The sequence below is a fragment of the Emydura macquarii genome, unplaced genomic scaffold (assembly GCF_026122565.2).
Source record: "Emydura macquarii macquarii isolate MOO-44397 ecotype Brisbane River unplaced genomic scaffold, CSIRO-AGI_Emac_v2 contig_17, whole genome shotgun sequence".
Lineage (NCBI taxonomy): Eukaryota > Metazoa > Chordata > Testudines > Chelidae > Emydura > Emydura macquarii.
Window position 1 is genome coordinate 1 of NW_027130154.1, and position 13,347 is coordinate 13,347.

The 13,347-nt window shown below is 50.9% G+C and overlaps 1 protein-coding gene across 1 annotated transcript; it reads left to right on the forward strand.

Annotated features, from left to right (window-relative positions):
- The first annotated feature begins 1,295 nt into the window (after positions 1-1,295).
- LOC137166077 (killer cell lectin-like receptor subfamily F member 1) lies at positions 1,296-7,786 on the forward strand. The gene is made up of 6 exons (XM_067568000.1): positions 1,296-1,380; positions 3,506-3,604; positions 4,236-4,388; positions 4,982-5,136; positions 6,344-6,456; positions 7,121-7,786. The coding sequence occupies exons 1-6, from the start codon at positions 1,296-1,298 to the stop codon at positions 7,269-7,271; spliced, it is 756 nt and encodes a 251-aa protein (XP_067424101.1). The 3' UTR covers positions 7,272-7,786.
- The last annotated feature ends 5,561 nt before the right edge of the window (positions 7,787-13,347 follow it).

Consider the following 13,347-nt stretch of genomic DNA (forward strand, 5'->3'; position numbering starts at 1 on the left):
GGCCACCTCTTGTTACTGATCAACACAGACAAAAGGAGTTACTGGTGCAGCCAAGCCAGTGTGGGGTGCCTTAGGTCTGATTTTGGGGTAACAAAGGGACTAGTTTAAAGTCAGTGCAAAGCCCCGACCTATTGAAATCTGACATAGATGAGGAGGTGCGTGCACTATGTTGACTGTGACCACCAAGCTTTCCTGAAAATTGTGCATTGGTTTTCTAGGCCCCGACATCTGTCGTTGCAGACTCCACACGTCCCATCCTGTTTATACCCATCATAAGCCGTCACTGAGCATTGCACAAAGACATGCACACTTGGTCACAATAGGCTTACTTCTCACCAATGGACTTAGCTGGTTTTTAAATCTTTAAACTGTGATTTACTTACCGATGCTATTTCTCCCTAATTATGTATTTTTGACAGCCCTTTTTGCACAGTATTTATAATGGCTGTTTCCTGACAGTAATGCAGGAAGTGAAGTGTCCAGAGTCTTTTATAGATCCATGCAGGCTGACTGATATTTTCTTGACAGCAGGTATCTCCTTGAACAATTAATAGATGATTACTTGGGACTCTGAAGTTGTATCTCCCATGTCCTGAGCACAGCGGTAACTAGTTACATTAGCACAAGGTAATTGGCCATTTACAAGCACGCACAGGTATTCACTACTTACACTTCAAAGAGAAATTCAAACAATAGCATTGTTACATTCAAAGTTCCATCTAAGTGTTCATATGTTCCTTTGTAATCAATAGAGCTCTGATAGCCAGGAAAGCAGTTTATCTACACTGCTAACCTCAAACAAGAGATATGTAAATAACACCAAATAACTACCGACCATACACTTGCATATCAAAGCTCTAGTCTACTTATAAGGAATGACCCTCACTACCCGTTGTATTTTTCTATAATGTATCTTGAAAGGTCAGAGTTCAGTCATGCAACTTGCAAAGTTGCTTGGCTTTTTGGGCCTAGCATCACAACACAACCCTGAGGGGGGTGGTGGTGAGGTGGGGGTTGGGGGTGTTAAGCTTCGAACAGCCCCGGAAAGCACCGAGATGCCTAGGCTGACTTTGTCCACCTTGCTATTGGCCTCACCCGCTTGCTGTGCGAGCCATTATGTTTCCTGTGTGGTTTCAAAGTGTGGCCGCCAGGGGAGGTGGCCATTTCCTCTGCACGCTAGAGCCCCACAAGCTGCCCGGTCCGAGTCACATGTTCAGTCCCTTGCTCGCTCGCTCTCTCTCCCATTTCCCGCCTGATCCCCATTTGCTGGGAGATAAAAGCGGTGACTGTGGAGGATGCAGGATGAAGAGGATTACACAGTATTGAATCTCCGGCCCAAGATGGAAATCGCCAGCCGCCCGTCTGCAAGCAGGATCCAAGGTATCACTCCAAAGCCTCCGCAGGGCTCTCTCATCTGTCGCAGTAATTCTGACTTGTGCTTTCAGTCCTGGGGTCTGAGAGATGATGGATGGGAAGCAGGCAGGGGATTCAGGGGGTGGGAGGCAGCTTCATGTTGTGATTCAGGCTGTGGCCTGGGATACGAGAGACCTGGGTTCAAATCCTAGCACTGCCAAGAACTCCTTGTGTGACCTTGGACAAATCCCTTCATTGCTCAGGGCCTCAGTTTCCCCAACTGTGACCTGGGGATAAAAGCCCTATCCTGCCCCATGGGAGTGAGGGATTGGGAGGATGAGTACAATAAAGACTGAGATGCTTTGATAGTGAGGGGGATAATTAAAAAGGGCATGCTAGCTTATGAGATGTTCATATGGGGAAGAATCCTGCGGAGGGCAGCAAAGGAAGGACGCGGAGTGTGTGTGATCAGCATATCGGAGCAGTACCACCCAGAGCCACCTGTGCTGGAGTGGGTACATGCTAAGCGCCAGACAGCCATCCATGGATACTGCAGTTATCAGACAGCACTTACCCCTGCACCGCTAAGTTAGTGGGGGCAGGTTGCTCCGGTTAATGCACTGGGCTGGGATGCAGGAGATCTGGGTCCGGTGCCCAGCTCTGCCCCAGACTCCGTGGGTGATCTTGGCCAAGTCACTGCAACTCTCTGGGCTTCGTCTCCCCGAGTCTGTAACGGGGATAATAACCTGCTCTTTGTCTATGAACAATGAAGGCTCAGCTGAAGTCTTCAGCTGTAATTGTGATATGGATAATAGCTCAGGCTGCTTCCTGTGTCTCTGCAGTCATCTGCCCCAGGTTCTCAGTGGCCTGCTAAAGTTCATCTGTGTTTCTCACCTCCATTTCCTGTGTTGCTCTGTTCTGTCTCTCACCCCTCCTTCCCTGTCGCATGCCCAAATGCTGTACCTAATCTCCCTTCCAGGCTTGTGGCAGCCCAGCTTTCTGACATGCAGTGTGAGTGTGCAGTGTGAGTTCTGTGAACCAGGCTTGAGGCTGGAGTTTGCGTGGCAGGCAAAGAGATCAGTGCTCTGGGGAACCCAACTTGGGACACCGCCCGGGTTCTAGAGGGCAGGTGCTCAGTGAATTCCTCAAATCAAGGCCCCTTTAAAGGATCTCAAGTTGGGGGGCCCATCCAAATCAGCGGTCACTTTGGGAAATCTTGGCTGAAAATGCAGAGTAAAATTGTCCTGGAGCAGCAGAGCTCCCAACAGGACATAAATGAAAAGCAAGACGTTGTGAATGCACCTTATCATATTGATCAGCAGCATCTAATTGTTTCCTTCTGCGTCCCCCAATCTATATCCACCTACTGGCTCTCATCAGAGGCTGTAATCACTTCAGGGCGGCAGCCGTCTGTTCTGTCTGTACAGCGTCTAGCAGAGGGTGAGGTCTAGAGGCTCCAGCCACACAGATAACACTGTAGTGCAAATGAGACGCTTGGAACCTTCTGGCCTGTCCGCTCTTGGGTCTTCGCCTCTCTTTACAGCAGAACTGAACTCGCTGTAGAAGTGACCCCGTTTCCCTCAGCAGATCTGAATCCCAGTGTGTTGGGATCCCAGTGTATGACTAATACGTGGGTTGTGAACTCCTTGGGGAAGGGATTGCCCGTGTGATCGGTGTCTGTACAGTGTCTGGCACAATGGTGACCAGGCCATGACTGAAGCTTCTAGGCATTACCATGATATGCCTAATAAATAACGTACAGCCCCTAGCACCATGGGGTTCTGAACCAGGACTGAGGCTCGTGGGCACTACAGCAATGCAAATAATTGCCCCTAAACACAATCTCTTGGATCAGGTCAACCTGACTCTAGACATTTCAGTTTGTTGAACTGAATCAAAGTGTTTTGGGTCAGTTTAATGTTAATCTCAGTTCACCTGAGCTGCTGCGGAGCCGCATGGGAGATGTAATTTGGATGCCTCATGCCTGCTTTTTCTCATATGAGCTGGGATCTCTAGCTGGACTACCCCTCCCATAATGCACTTCAGTTCCCACTGACCCACTTTGGTGCACTGTGGGATATGTAGTCCAACTGGGGAGCTTATCACACGGCCCAACAGATACCAAGGCTGACTTACAAATCCGGATTCACAGATTCCCCTGTGAACCTCCGTGGGTATAAAATCGCCGTCGGGATTTTGGGGGCCTGGAGCCTTGTGGCGACACTAGCCGTGATCACGCTGAGCATGCTGGGTAAGTGTCGAGATCCTGTCCGTTTTGTGAATGCACTGTCAACTTTCCCGTCTCTCAGCTGCTCACCCTACAGGCTTTTCATAGGTTCCAAGGCCAGATGGGACCATTGTGAGCATCTTGTCTGACCTCCTGGATAACACAGGCCAGAGACCTGCCCCACAGTACTTCCTAGAGCAGATCTTTCAGGAAAAAACATCCCATCTGGATTTAAGCATTGTCAGTGAGGGCGAATCCACCACGACCCTTGGTAAATTGTCCCAATGGTTAATGACTCCCATTTACGTGCTGAGTTGTACAGATTACTATCATTGTTCCTAGGTTATGGAAGGGTTAAGCTAAGGCACAGAGCTGAGAAGTGATGTGCTCCAGGCCAAAGCAAGAGTCAGTTACAGCACCAGAACACCACTGGCCTGCCACCCAGCTTCCCCTGCTCTAATCCACCTGACTCCACTCCCCTCCCAGAGCCAGGGATAGAGCCCACAAGTCCTGGCCCCACATCCAATGAATTCGTTTTCTCACTCTCCTCTTCTCCCCTTGATTTTTCCTGTGATCTACATTATCTGATGCTTATTTTCCACTCGGTTGTGGTCAGGCAAGAATTCCAACCCCAGGTCTCATGAATGTTTTCAAGGCTCATCTCAGGAAGGAGCAGCGTTGAATGCCACCGAAAGCCAAAGTGCCCAGCAGAGAGAGAGCAATGGGGCAGAATGCAGCACCTGTCTGAACCAACTAGTGTCACGCCTGAACCAGACTCTGTGCGTCCCCTCCAGCAGCAGCTCCCTGGGTAACCTCAGCTCAGTCTCTCTGGGCTCTGTGGCTGACAGCGCAGTTTAAAGGCCACTGAGGGATGCTTTCAGAGCAGTGACTGAGGGACATCTAGTGACTGCCCCGTAGCTGACTGCACGGCACCATGTTATAGCATTAACGAAAGGGCAGGTGCCAATGGTGTGTTATCCTGATCGTGTGGAACAGGGTGTGCAAATGCTAATAGCTTCATGGGGGGGGGGGGAATGAAAAGATGCTGGTCATCCCTGGGGTAACTCCACTGCCTTCCACAGAGTTCTGCTAGTAACTCAAGGTCCCAGCTGAGATCAGGGCCCTGTTGTGCTGGGCGCTGCACAGAGACACAGCGAGAGACAGTCTCTGCCCCGAAGAGCTGAAAATCTACATAAATCAGATAGACGCCCAGTGAGGGGGGAGCTGAGGCACAGGGGAGGGGACATGACTTACCTAAAGTCCCCCAGGAATTATGTGGTGCAGCCGGGAACAGAACAGAGATTTCATGAGAGCCAATCTGTTGTCCAAGTCTGGGAATAGAAGCACCTAAATGAGCATTATTAAGGATCATTAATGGTGTTTCCTCTTTGTCTCCTCTAGAGGGCTCCAGCTGCAAAATCTGCCCCTCTGCCTGGCTGCCACACGGTGACAAGTGCTACTGGTTTTCTACAGAGAGTAAAATCTGGGTCAGGAGCCGTGCCGACTGCTCAGTGAAGAACTCTCGAATGGTGGTGATCCAGGAGAAGCATGAGATGGTAAAGTGAGAAACAGGTGGGGGAGGGTGTCAATCTTCCCCTGAAAAGATGGTATATCAATAAATATTCATTTAAAGATGATTAAAAATGATAAAAAATTACCCCAAGGCCACTTTTCACAGTTCCACTTAAAAAAAAAAGACCAGAAAATAACCATCTTTAGCTATTTGGGAATGTCCTTTCTTGCTTGTTTGTTTTTCAACTTTTCTGTTCGATTCTGATGTCTCTAAATTGTTGCCAAGAAGCTGAAACCATGACTCTGCAAATACACTTGGGCATGTGCTTAATTTTATTCCTATGATTAGTCCTACCAAAATACCTGTGTCAGTTTTTGGTGGGTTTGCAATCACATTTTCCTGTATTTTTATTAAAAGTTTCTCTCTCCTATTGCTAGGCAAAAAGCTCTAAATAGCTATAGGAAATGGAATAACTCCCTTCTACGGGCGGATACAGGGAAACTTACCCTACACAAAGTGCTGTCAAGTGCCCAAAGGAAACACACTGAAAAAACCCCTGGATCTTTCTCCTTGAAGCTCGTTCTGTTTCAGTCACCTTAGCTGTGACTGAGCTCTGGACAACAGAGCGGTCAAGTTGGGAGGAGAAAAGGGAGCCACACACTCAGGCTTCCCCACTTGCAGCATCCCAATGAGATGCTGCTCGCAACAGATTGTATCAGATACAAGGTCTCTGGACTCAGCTCCCCTTCAGTGGGGTTGGATGGGCCCATGGGCTCCTTTCTTGATTGGGGCGGGAGGAAACCCTCCAAGTGATCGTTTCCCACCCCTGTGGGGCACTGACGTCAGATGACTCAGATTAGATTGTGCAGATCTTTGTACTATGCTTGTCCCCTCTCCCTTCCTGGTGCTTTGAGTGGTGAAATAGTGAACAAACGCTGACATGGGGAGTATCACCCTTGGCATGTCAGTTACTACCCATTGAGATGATTAGGAAAGTTCACACCTCTCAGAACTGTTTCAGGCTCTCTGCAAACTCAGGCAGATATTGCTGTCTGGGTTACAGCAGCTTTACATTTTCAAGCCTTTCTCTGCGGCTAGAGACTTACTTCATGTTTTAAATGAAGGCTGAGACTCTGTCGAACAAGAGGTTACTTTCAGAGAGGTGCCAGTGTGGCCAATTCAAGCCTTGAATAGGTGAAGTTTTCAGACAGTGGGTTCTCTTCCCCCAAATGACCTTCTCCTACTTACAGGAATTCATAGGAAACAGCATTCAAGGGAAGTATTACAACTGGATTGGACTCAGCGCTAGCTGGCCCGGGAGGAAATGGACCTGGGTGGATGGATCCTCGTTAAATCAGCTGCTGTGAGCTGTTTTTTCTGAATGGTTACGGAGTTACATAAGGACGGGTGGTGGGTGCCTCTTATTATCTGAGGCCAAGATTTTCAGAAGTGACGAGTGATTTTGAGTGTCCAGCTGGGGACAACCCAAAGGGACCCAATTGTTGGTAGGTGCTAAACACGCTCCCTCTGATAAACAGGGGTCTGATGTTGGGGCCCCAAAAATCACTCAGCGCCTTTTTTGGAAACTCTAGAACACAATTTTCAAAAGCACCCAAGTGACTTGAGCACTTAATGTCAATGACAGTCAATAGGAGGCAAGCTCCTAAATCACCTAGACATCTTTTTGAAGATGCTACAGCTTGGCCATGACTCTTAGGACGGCCGAGATGCAGCATTCGTGAGGAGAGTTTTCCGAGGGAACCCCGCCCAGGTGCCATTCTCGGTGTTTCTCTATCAGACGAGATGCTAGAACGAGGAGTTCCACTGTGTGAGAATGTGCCAGGGCTCCATGAAGGTTGTCTTCATGATTTCCAGATCCATTGTGTCCAGGTACATGTGACAACAAGGTTTGACCAACACCGTTCTGGCTCTAGACAAACAGAACAACTCCGCTGTAAGTGACCCGCATTAACAAGACACGGTGAGTATGACGAGGACATCCAGTGATTCTTCTCTTGGTTTGACAGGTTCCCTGTGAAAGGATCTGCTGAGGAGAACAGCTGTGGGGTGATCAAAGGGAGTCAGATCCAGTCGGAAACCTGCAACGGTGAACACAGATGGATTTGCCAGAAGGACGCCATCCTGATAGACAGCGGAACCAGTGATCTGCATCTGTAGAGCCGAGAAGTAATCACCCCTAGTTCTAATCTTCAGCGCTGACAGTTTAAAGGGGCCTTTATTGTATTTCCTGGGGTTTTTTTAAAGTTTATTTTCTGGGTTTTTTTGTTTTGTTCTTTAGAACTGTAACATAGGATCCCAAACCTGCAAAGACTGCCGAGTGCTTTCCTTTAATCACTGAAGTAGACCTCTTTACAGGACCCAGACAGTAACGCAGGCCCAGAGCCTCAACGCTATTGTGGTGCCTGGCTTCCACTAGGAGTTAGGCATTTAAATACCTCTGTGTTTAGTTCCCGCCTTCAAGAGTTTACTGAGGGCTTTTGAGACCATCAGGCCTATTGCGAAGAGGCAGTGGGGACTAGGGGCTAGCACAGTGACTGGGAGGCAGGAGACCTGTGTTCTGTTCCTCACTCAGGCAGTAACCGTGACTGTCTTGGAGCTTTTGTTTCACCTCCTGCTCTTAGGGGCAAGAACGTTCTACCCACGTCTGTACAGCGCACATCCCCAGGCTTGGGTGGGGCTTCTAATAGAATAATTGAAAAAAGAACTGGATTTGGCTGGTCCTTCATTTTGTGGCAGGGGCAGGAACAGAGCAAGGGTCAAGCTTGATTCCTCACCTATGCCTGGTGGTACTTCATGAGTGGCCCCCCTTGAGTAATGGGGGTAACCAGGGAACTTCCCTGTGGCGGCTAATTCCACCATTGTCCCATAGGGGGTGTCCTGCCCCTTGCTCTGAAGCAGCTGATGGTGGCCCCAGTCAGAGAAATGAGACGGCTGGACAGGCCTCTGGTCTGTTCCAATGTGGGAATTCCTCTGTCCTCCTATTGTCTTCCTTATGTATCCTTACTGGCTACTGGGAGTGTCCCAAACCAAGAGGTTAAGTCCTACGTACCAGACTGTATACCAGGGTTTCTAAACCTTTTATGTAGCAAGGTACCCCCTAACTTCTGAACATTTGAATAAGTACCTCAACATTCATTGTTTGCAAGCCTGATCAGATCTTGTTCTTTGAAGTGGGCTGACTCCAAAGTTATCAGGGTGGGCTCCTCTTCGGCCAGTTGAGTGGTAAAAATTATCATCTTTGTTACTTTCTTCCTCCCTCAAATGTTTGAGGTGAGGCTGGTGTTTTCTTCATCATGTTTCGATATCCCTCACTCAGACCAATTGTTCAATCACTCTCCCTGTCTACACCCACCTTAATTGCTCAGCCATTCACACTCCAATCACTCAGTGCCAACTCCTAGCTGAAGAATTCACATATTATTTTTAAAGCAGACATGATTTCATTTTTGCCAGTGTCTTTCACAATTAGGTAGGTATATTATATTTTACAGTGTGGCTTTTTATACTTAAAATAGGGTTTTTACAAATATATTGAAAGTGGGTAAAATTAACAGATAAAATGGTCAGTGGATGGTTTTACAAACAACCTTAAAACAAATAGAATTACACGAAGTACAGACAAACGTGAATTATTCTGCAGTGAAAGGATATTTTAAAAAGGCTGAAGTGAACATTTCAAAGGGTAGAACAATAGTCAATTGAGGTTTTAGCTTTTGATTAAAGTTACAAGGTGTCAGGCTGAAGTGCCTCGTGGTAGGAAGGGGGGTGGGTGTTTGTGGTTCTGTTCTTTCATGTATTTCATGAAAACAGGATTGGGCCAACAGACCTAGCGCTGCAGTGCAGACCAGGTCTGCATTAGCTGTTACCACTCAAAGATCTCGGCGTCACTGTGGCTGGTTCTCTGAAAACATCCTCTCCATGTGCAGCGCAGGCAAAAACGCAACCAGGACGCTGGGAACCGCTAGGAAAGGGAGGGAGAATGTGACAAACTCCTCCTGGGCCTCTGTGGGTCCAGCACCTCCCCGTAGCTGCAGGTCAGGGAACTGCTTCGGCCCTCAGCACTCTCCTCCCTGTAGTGGTGGGGGAGGGTAATTCCACCTCTCAAAGGTGCTGCTCCCTGCCAGCTCCCAGTCCAGTCTCTGGTTCTGCGAGGCCCTGGCCTCTTTGCCGGGGCTCTCGCCCTCCAGGAAACGGCCGGTGGGAATAGAGGGGAGCCCGGTCCAACTTTGACTCAGGGCCCCAAGCCAGGGACCGTACAAGTAGCAGCCTATTACTGCAGGCTTCAGGAAAGCTGCTAGCTTCCCCATGTGGAGCTCAAAGCATCTGCAACCCTAGGTCCTCTCACTGGGCCTACAGCCCCTGAGCACAGTCCCTCGCCATATCGGAGGCTCGCTCTTCCCCATTAGCTCCTCCCCAGCCCAGTGTGTGGAAGCAAAACTCCAAGAAACTACCCTGGAGCTGTCAAAATCTTCCCCCATCCCACCCGCCACTGTGGGCGCAGAGATGAAGCAGCTTCCCCCACCCAAGATATCACCCTTCCCCACCGGCCTGTCCCCAAGTTCCCTTTGCCCCCATTTCCCCTGCACCCCAGGACTGAATGTCTCCCACCCCCCTCCATCCATTTCTATCTCTGGCCTTCAATATGCTGCCCATAGGGCACAATTTTTCCTAGCCCCCTGCTACCCTTCTGCCCCGCCCCCAATATTTCCCTGCCCCAACCGTCTATGGGAGGGGCTGGGTCTCTCCCCACCCTTCTCTCCCCATTCCCTCCCCCCAGCTGTCTGGGAGGCGAGGGGGGGCTAAATCTTTCCCCCACCCCCGTGTCTATGGGGCTGAGGATCTTCTGGCCACGCCCCTGTCTCCTCTCGGCCTGGGTCTCTCTGTCTTCCCGCCATTAATGTGCTAGTGCAAAGAAAAACCCCGAGAAAGCCAGCTAGCGGAAGTTACGCAACAAGGCGCGCCGATGCCCATTATTAGCATCCTGCTCATGGATTGGGCAAGGCACCAGGAGCCTTTCCTCCATTGGCTGTTAAAGGAATGAAACTTTCCTGGCGGGGTGGGACACTCGTGACGACACTGGTTAGATTAGCATAAGGCGGGCCAAATCTGTATAGGGACAGTGCCCTTAGCCCCCCCCCCCCCGGTGTCATGTTGGCTCCGGCAGCCCCCGCTAGCCGGCTGCTGTGCGCGCTTTCCGTCGCGCTAGCAATGGGGGAAGACGTGTGTGTGACGTGGGGAGCTCGAGCTAATGCATAGAGGGCGAGAAACAGCAGGGACCTGCCCTGCCCTGCCCTGCCCTGCCCTGCCCTGCAAGGGACGCTGTAGCCATTGAGTTCCTGGAGGAGGTAAGCTGTGATCTTCTTATACAGCAGTGCCCTGGGAAACTGAAGCATTTAGAAATGTGTCAGGATTTAAAAAATGGAGATTTAAAAATCTTGTTATTTTTTTCTTCTTTAACTTCTGGTTTCTGGGCCTTAGGGTGGAACCAGGTCACATTTTCAAACCTTTTGCTGCATCCACAAAAGCTGGAAACTTAGCTTTATTTTTTTAAATGAAAGCTGAGATTCTCCTCTAATTACTGTCCTCAGCGGCTAGATGCTTCAGAGGGAATGAACAGAACAAGGCAATTTTCAAATGATTTGTCCAGTCCCAGCATCTGGCAGTCAGAGGTTTAAGGACACCCAGAGCATGGTGTTGTCCCAGATTGTCTTGGCTAATGACGATTGACGGACCTCTCCTCCACGAATTTATCTGATTCGTTTTTCTTATAGTCCTGGCCTTCTCAACATCCCTCGGCAATGAGTTCCACAGGTTAACTGTGTTGTGTGAAGTAGTTCCTTTGTTTGTTTTTAACCTGCTGCCTGTAATGTCCTGGTGTGACCCCTGGTTCTTGTATTATGTGAAAGGGTAAATAATACTTTTTCTTCACCATCCATGATTTTATAGACCTCCATCATATCCCCCCTTTAGTCGTCTTCTTTTCCAAGCTGAACAGTCCTGGTTGTTTTTAATCTCTCCTCATAAGGAAGCTGTTCCATAGCCTGATCATTTTTGTAGCCCTTCTCTGTACTCTTTCCAGTTCTAAAATATCACTTTTGGGATGGGGCAACCAGAATTGCAGTATAGAAGGAGTGGGTGTACCATGGGTTTTTAGACTAGCAATTATAAGTCAGAAAATGTCTGTCTTTACCAAATGGTTCCTAAAAGCTTTTTTGACTGTAGCTAGTTCTCTAAAACCATCCGCTCAGTGACTTTCTTGAGTGGTAACAGCTAATTTAGACGCCATCATTTTGTATGTAGAGTTGGGGTTATGTTTTCCAGTGGGCCTTATGTGCCTCCTTTTTTTGCATAGTGCACAGAGGGATGGGAGCATGGAAGGGGTGTGTGTGTGTGTGTGTGTGTGTGTGTGTGTGTGTATTAGTGAGGGCACGTCTGAAATACTGTGTCCAGTTTTGGGCCCCCCACTACTGAAAGGATGTGGACAAATTGGAGTGAGTCCAGGGGAGGGCAACGAAAATGATGAGGTGGCTGGAGCACGAGACTTATGAGGAGAGGCTGAGGGAGCTGGGCTTGTTTAGTCTGCAGAAGAGAAGAATGAGGGGGGGATTTGATAGCAGCCTTTAACTATCTGAATAGGGGGTCCCAGGGAGGATGGGGCTAGGCTGTTCTCAGTGGTGGCAGATGACAGAACAGGGAGCAATGGTTGCAGGTTGCAGTGGGGGAGGTCTAGGTTGGACATTAGGAAAAACACTTTCACTAGGAGGGTGGTGTCGCACTTGGATGCGTTACCTAGGGAGGTGATGGAATCTCCACCCTGAGAGGTTTTTAAGTCCCGGCTTTGCCGCAAACTGTGGTCCAACAGATTTGGTGCCCGGTCTCTGTTTCTGGCATTTAAGATGCCAGATGAGGAAACGTGTGACCCCCGCAGTATTGCCGCAGCTCCTTCCTGTCTGTGTTGGTCAGACTAGACGGCAAAAGACGAGTCTGAAGAAAGCTAAAATGGAAGCTAAACAGAACGGGTAACAGTAGCCAGAGCAGGAGGTGGAGTGTAATGCACATCGCCTCATCGCTATAACCATACAGCCATTGCTCCATACAGCCAGGAATCACACAGCGGGACACGGCGTCGCGTCCTCACAACGCAGCGAAGCCTTGGCTCACTGTGGCAAGACGCTGTTCCTGGCTGGCCGGTCGGACGGTGTGCAGTGCGTGCTGCGCTACGACACACACACACACACACACACACACACACACACACAGTAAGGGGCGGAGCAGCGGCTGCGGCAACGTCACCGATCCGGACTCCGCCCAGGCCGGATGTGGCAAGTTCTGAACGAAACCGAACAGGAATCCGCACCACGGACTGACAAACTAGGCAGAAAAGCCCCTCCCCCCTCCGGCTGCAGCTTCTTGCCTACATTCACTCCTAGATTCTCTACGCCGCGCGGCTGGGAATGGCGGGGCCGGGCAGGGCCAGGCTTTAGGCCAGCAGGAGCCGGGCTGTGCTGCCGCCTTCCCCGGGTCCTGGGCGGGAGCGCAGCGTGTCGGCAGCCACAGGGCGATGAGTGAGCGTCTGTCAGCGGCACTAGCCGGGACCCAGCCCCACAGACACCCGGGCGGGGGGGGAACAGGCGGGAGGGGCGGGCTGAGGGGTCTCCTCAGCCCACGGACGCGGGGGGATCTAGCCCCGCAGACAGCGGGGGGCTCGGACACGCTCCGCCCTAAGGACACCCGGGCAGGATGGGGCCGGGCTGGGCCGGGGAAGGGCTGGACGGGCCCGCGCAGTTTCTGGGGGTTTTGCTCCCACCCGGGCCGAGCTGCTGAGAGCGGAGCCGTGGGGGGCCAGGCCCGCGGGCTGCGTGTGTCGGGGCGGGGCAGCCGCCATCGGGTCTCGGGGCGCTTTGCCCGGCCCCAGCCGGCGTCTGTCTGCGGCTCCAGCTGCCGTGTGTGCACGGTGCTGCACAGGGGTTAGCGCACGGCCCGGGGCAGCAGGTGTGGCTCGCCCGGCACCGCTCGGACGGGTCAGACCGTCTGGGTTATAGCGGAGCAGGGCAACATGGCGGCGTTAGCTTACGGCAGGGTTGTGGGTGGCATCGCTGGGGTCCCAGGCGTGCTGGCCCTGGCCAGAGGGGCAGGGCAGGGCAGGGCAGGGGGAATCCAGCTGCCGTTGCAGCCTCGCCTCACCTCGGGAGCAGCATGGTTTCTCCGCCGCGCTCTGGCTCCCCGAGGCCAG

Bases quoted from the DNA above. Each gene is read 5' to 3' on its own strand.
- LOC137166077 (XM_067568000.1), top strand. From the start codon at position 1,296: ATGCAGGATGAAGAGGATTACACAGTATTGAATCTCCGGCCCAAGATG. The intron at 5,137-6,343 runs GTAAAGTGAGAA...TCCTACTTACAG, and splicing joins TCCAGGAGAAGCATGAGATG to GAATTCATAGGAAACAGCAT. The intron at 6,457-7,120 runs GTGAGCTGTTTT...TTGGTTTGACAG, and splicing joins TCCTCGTTAAATCAGCTGCT to GTTCCCTGTGAAAGGATCTG.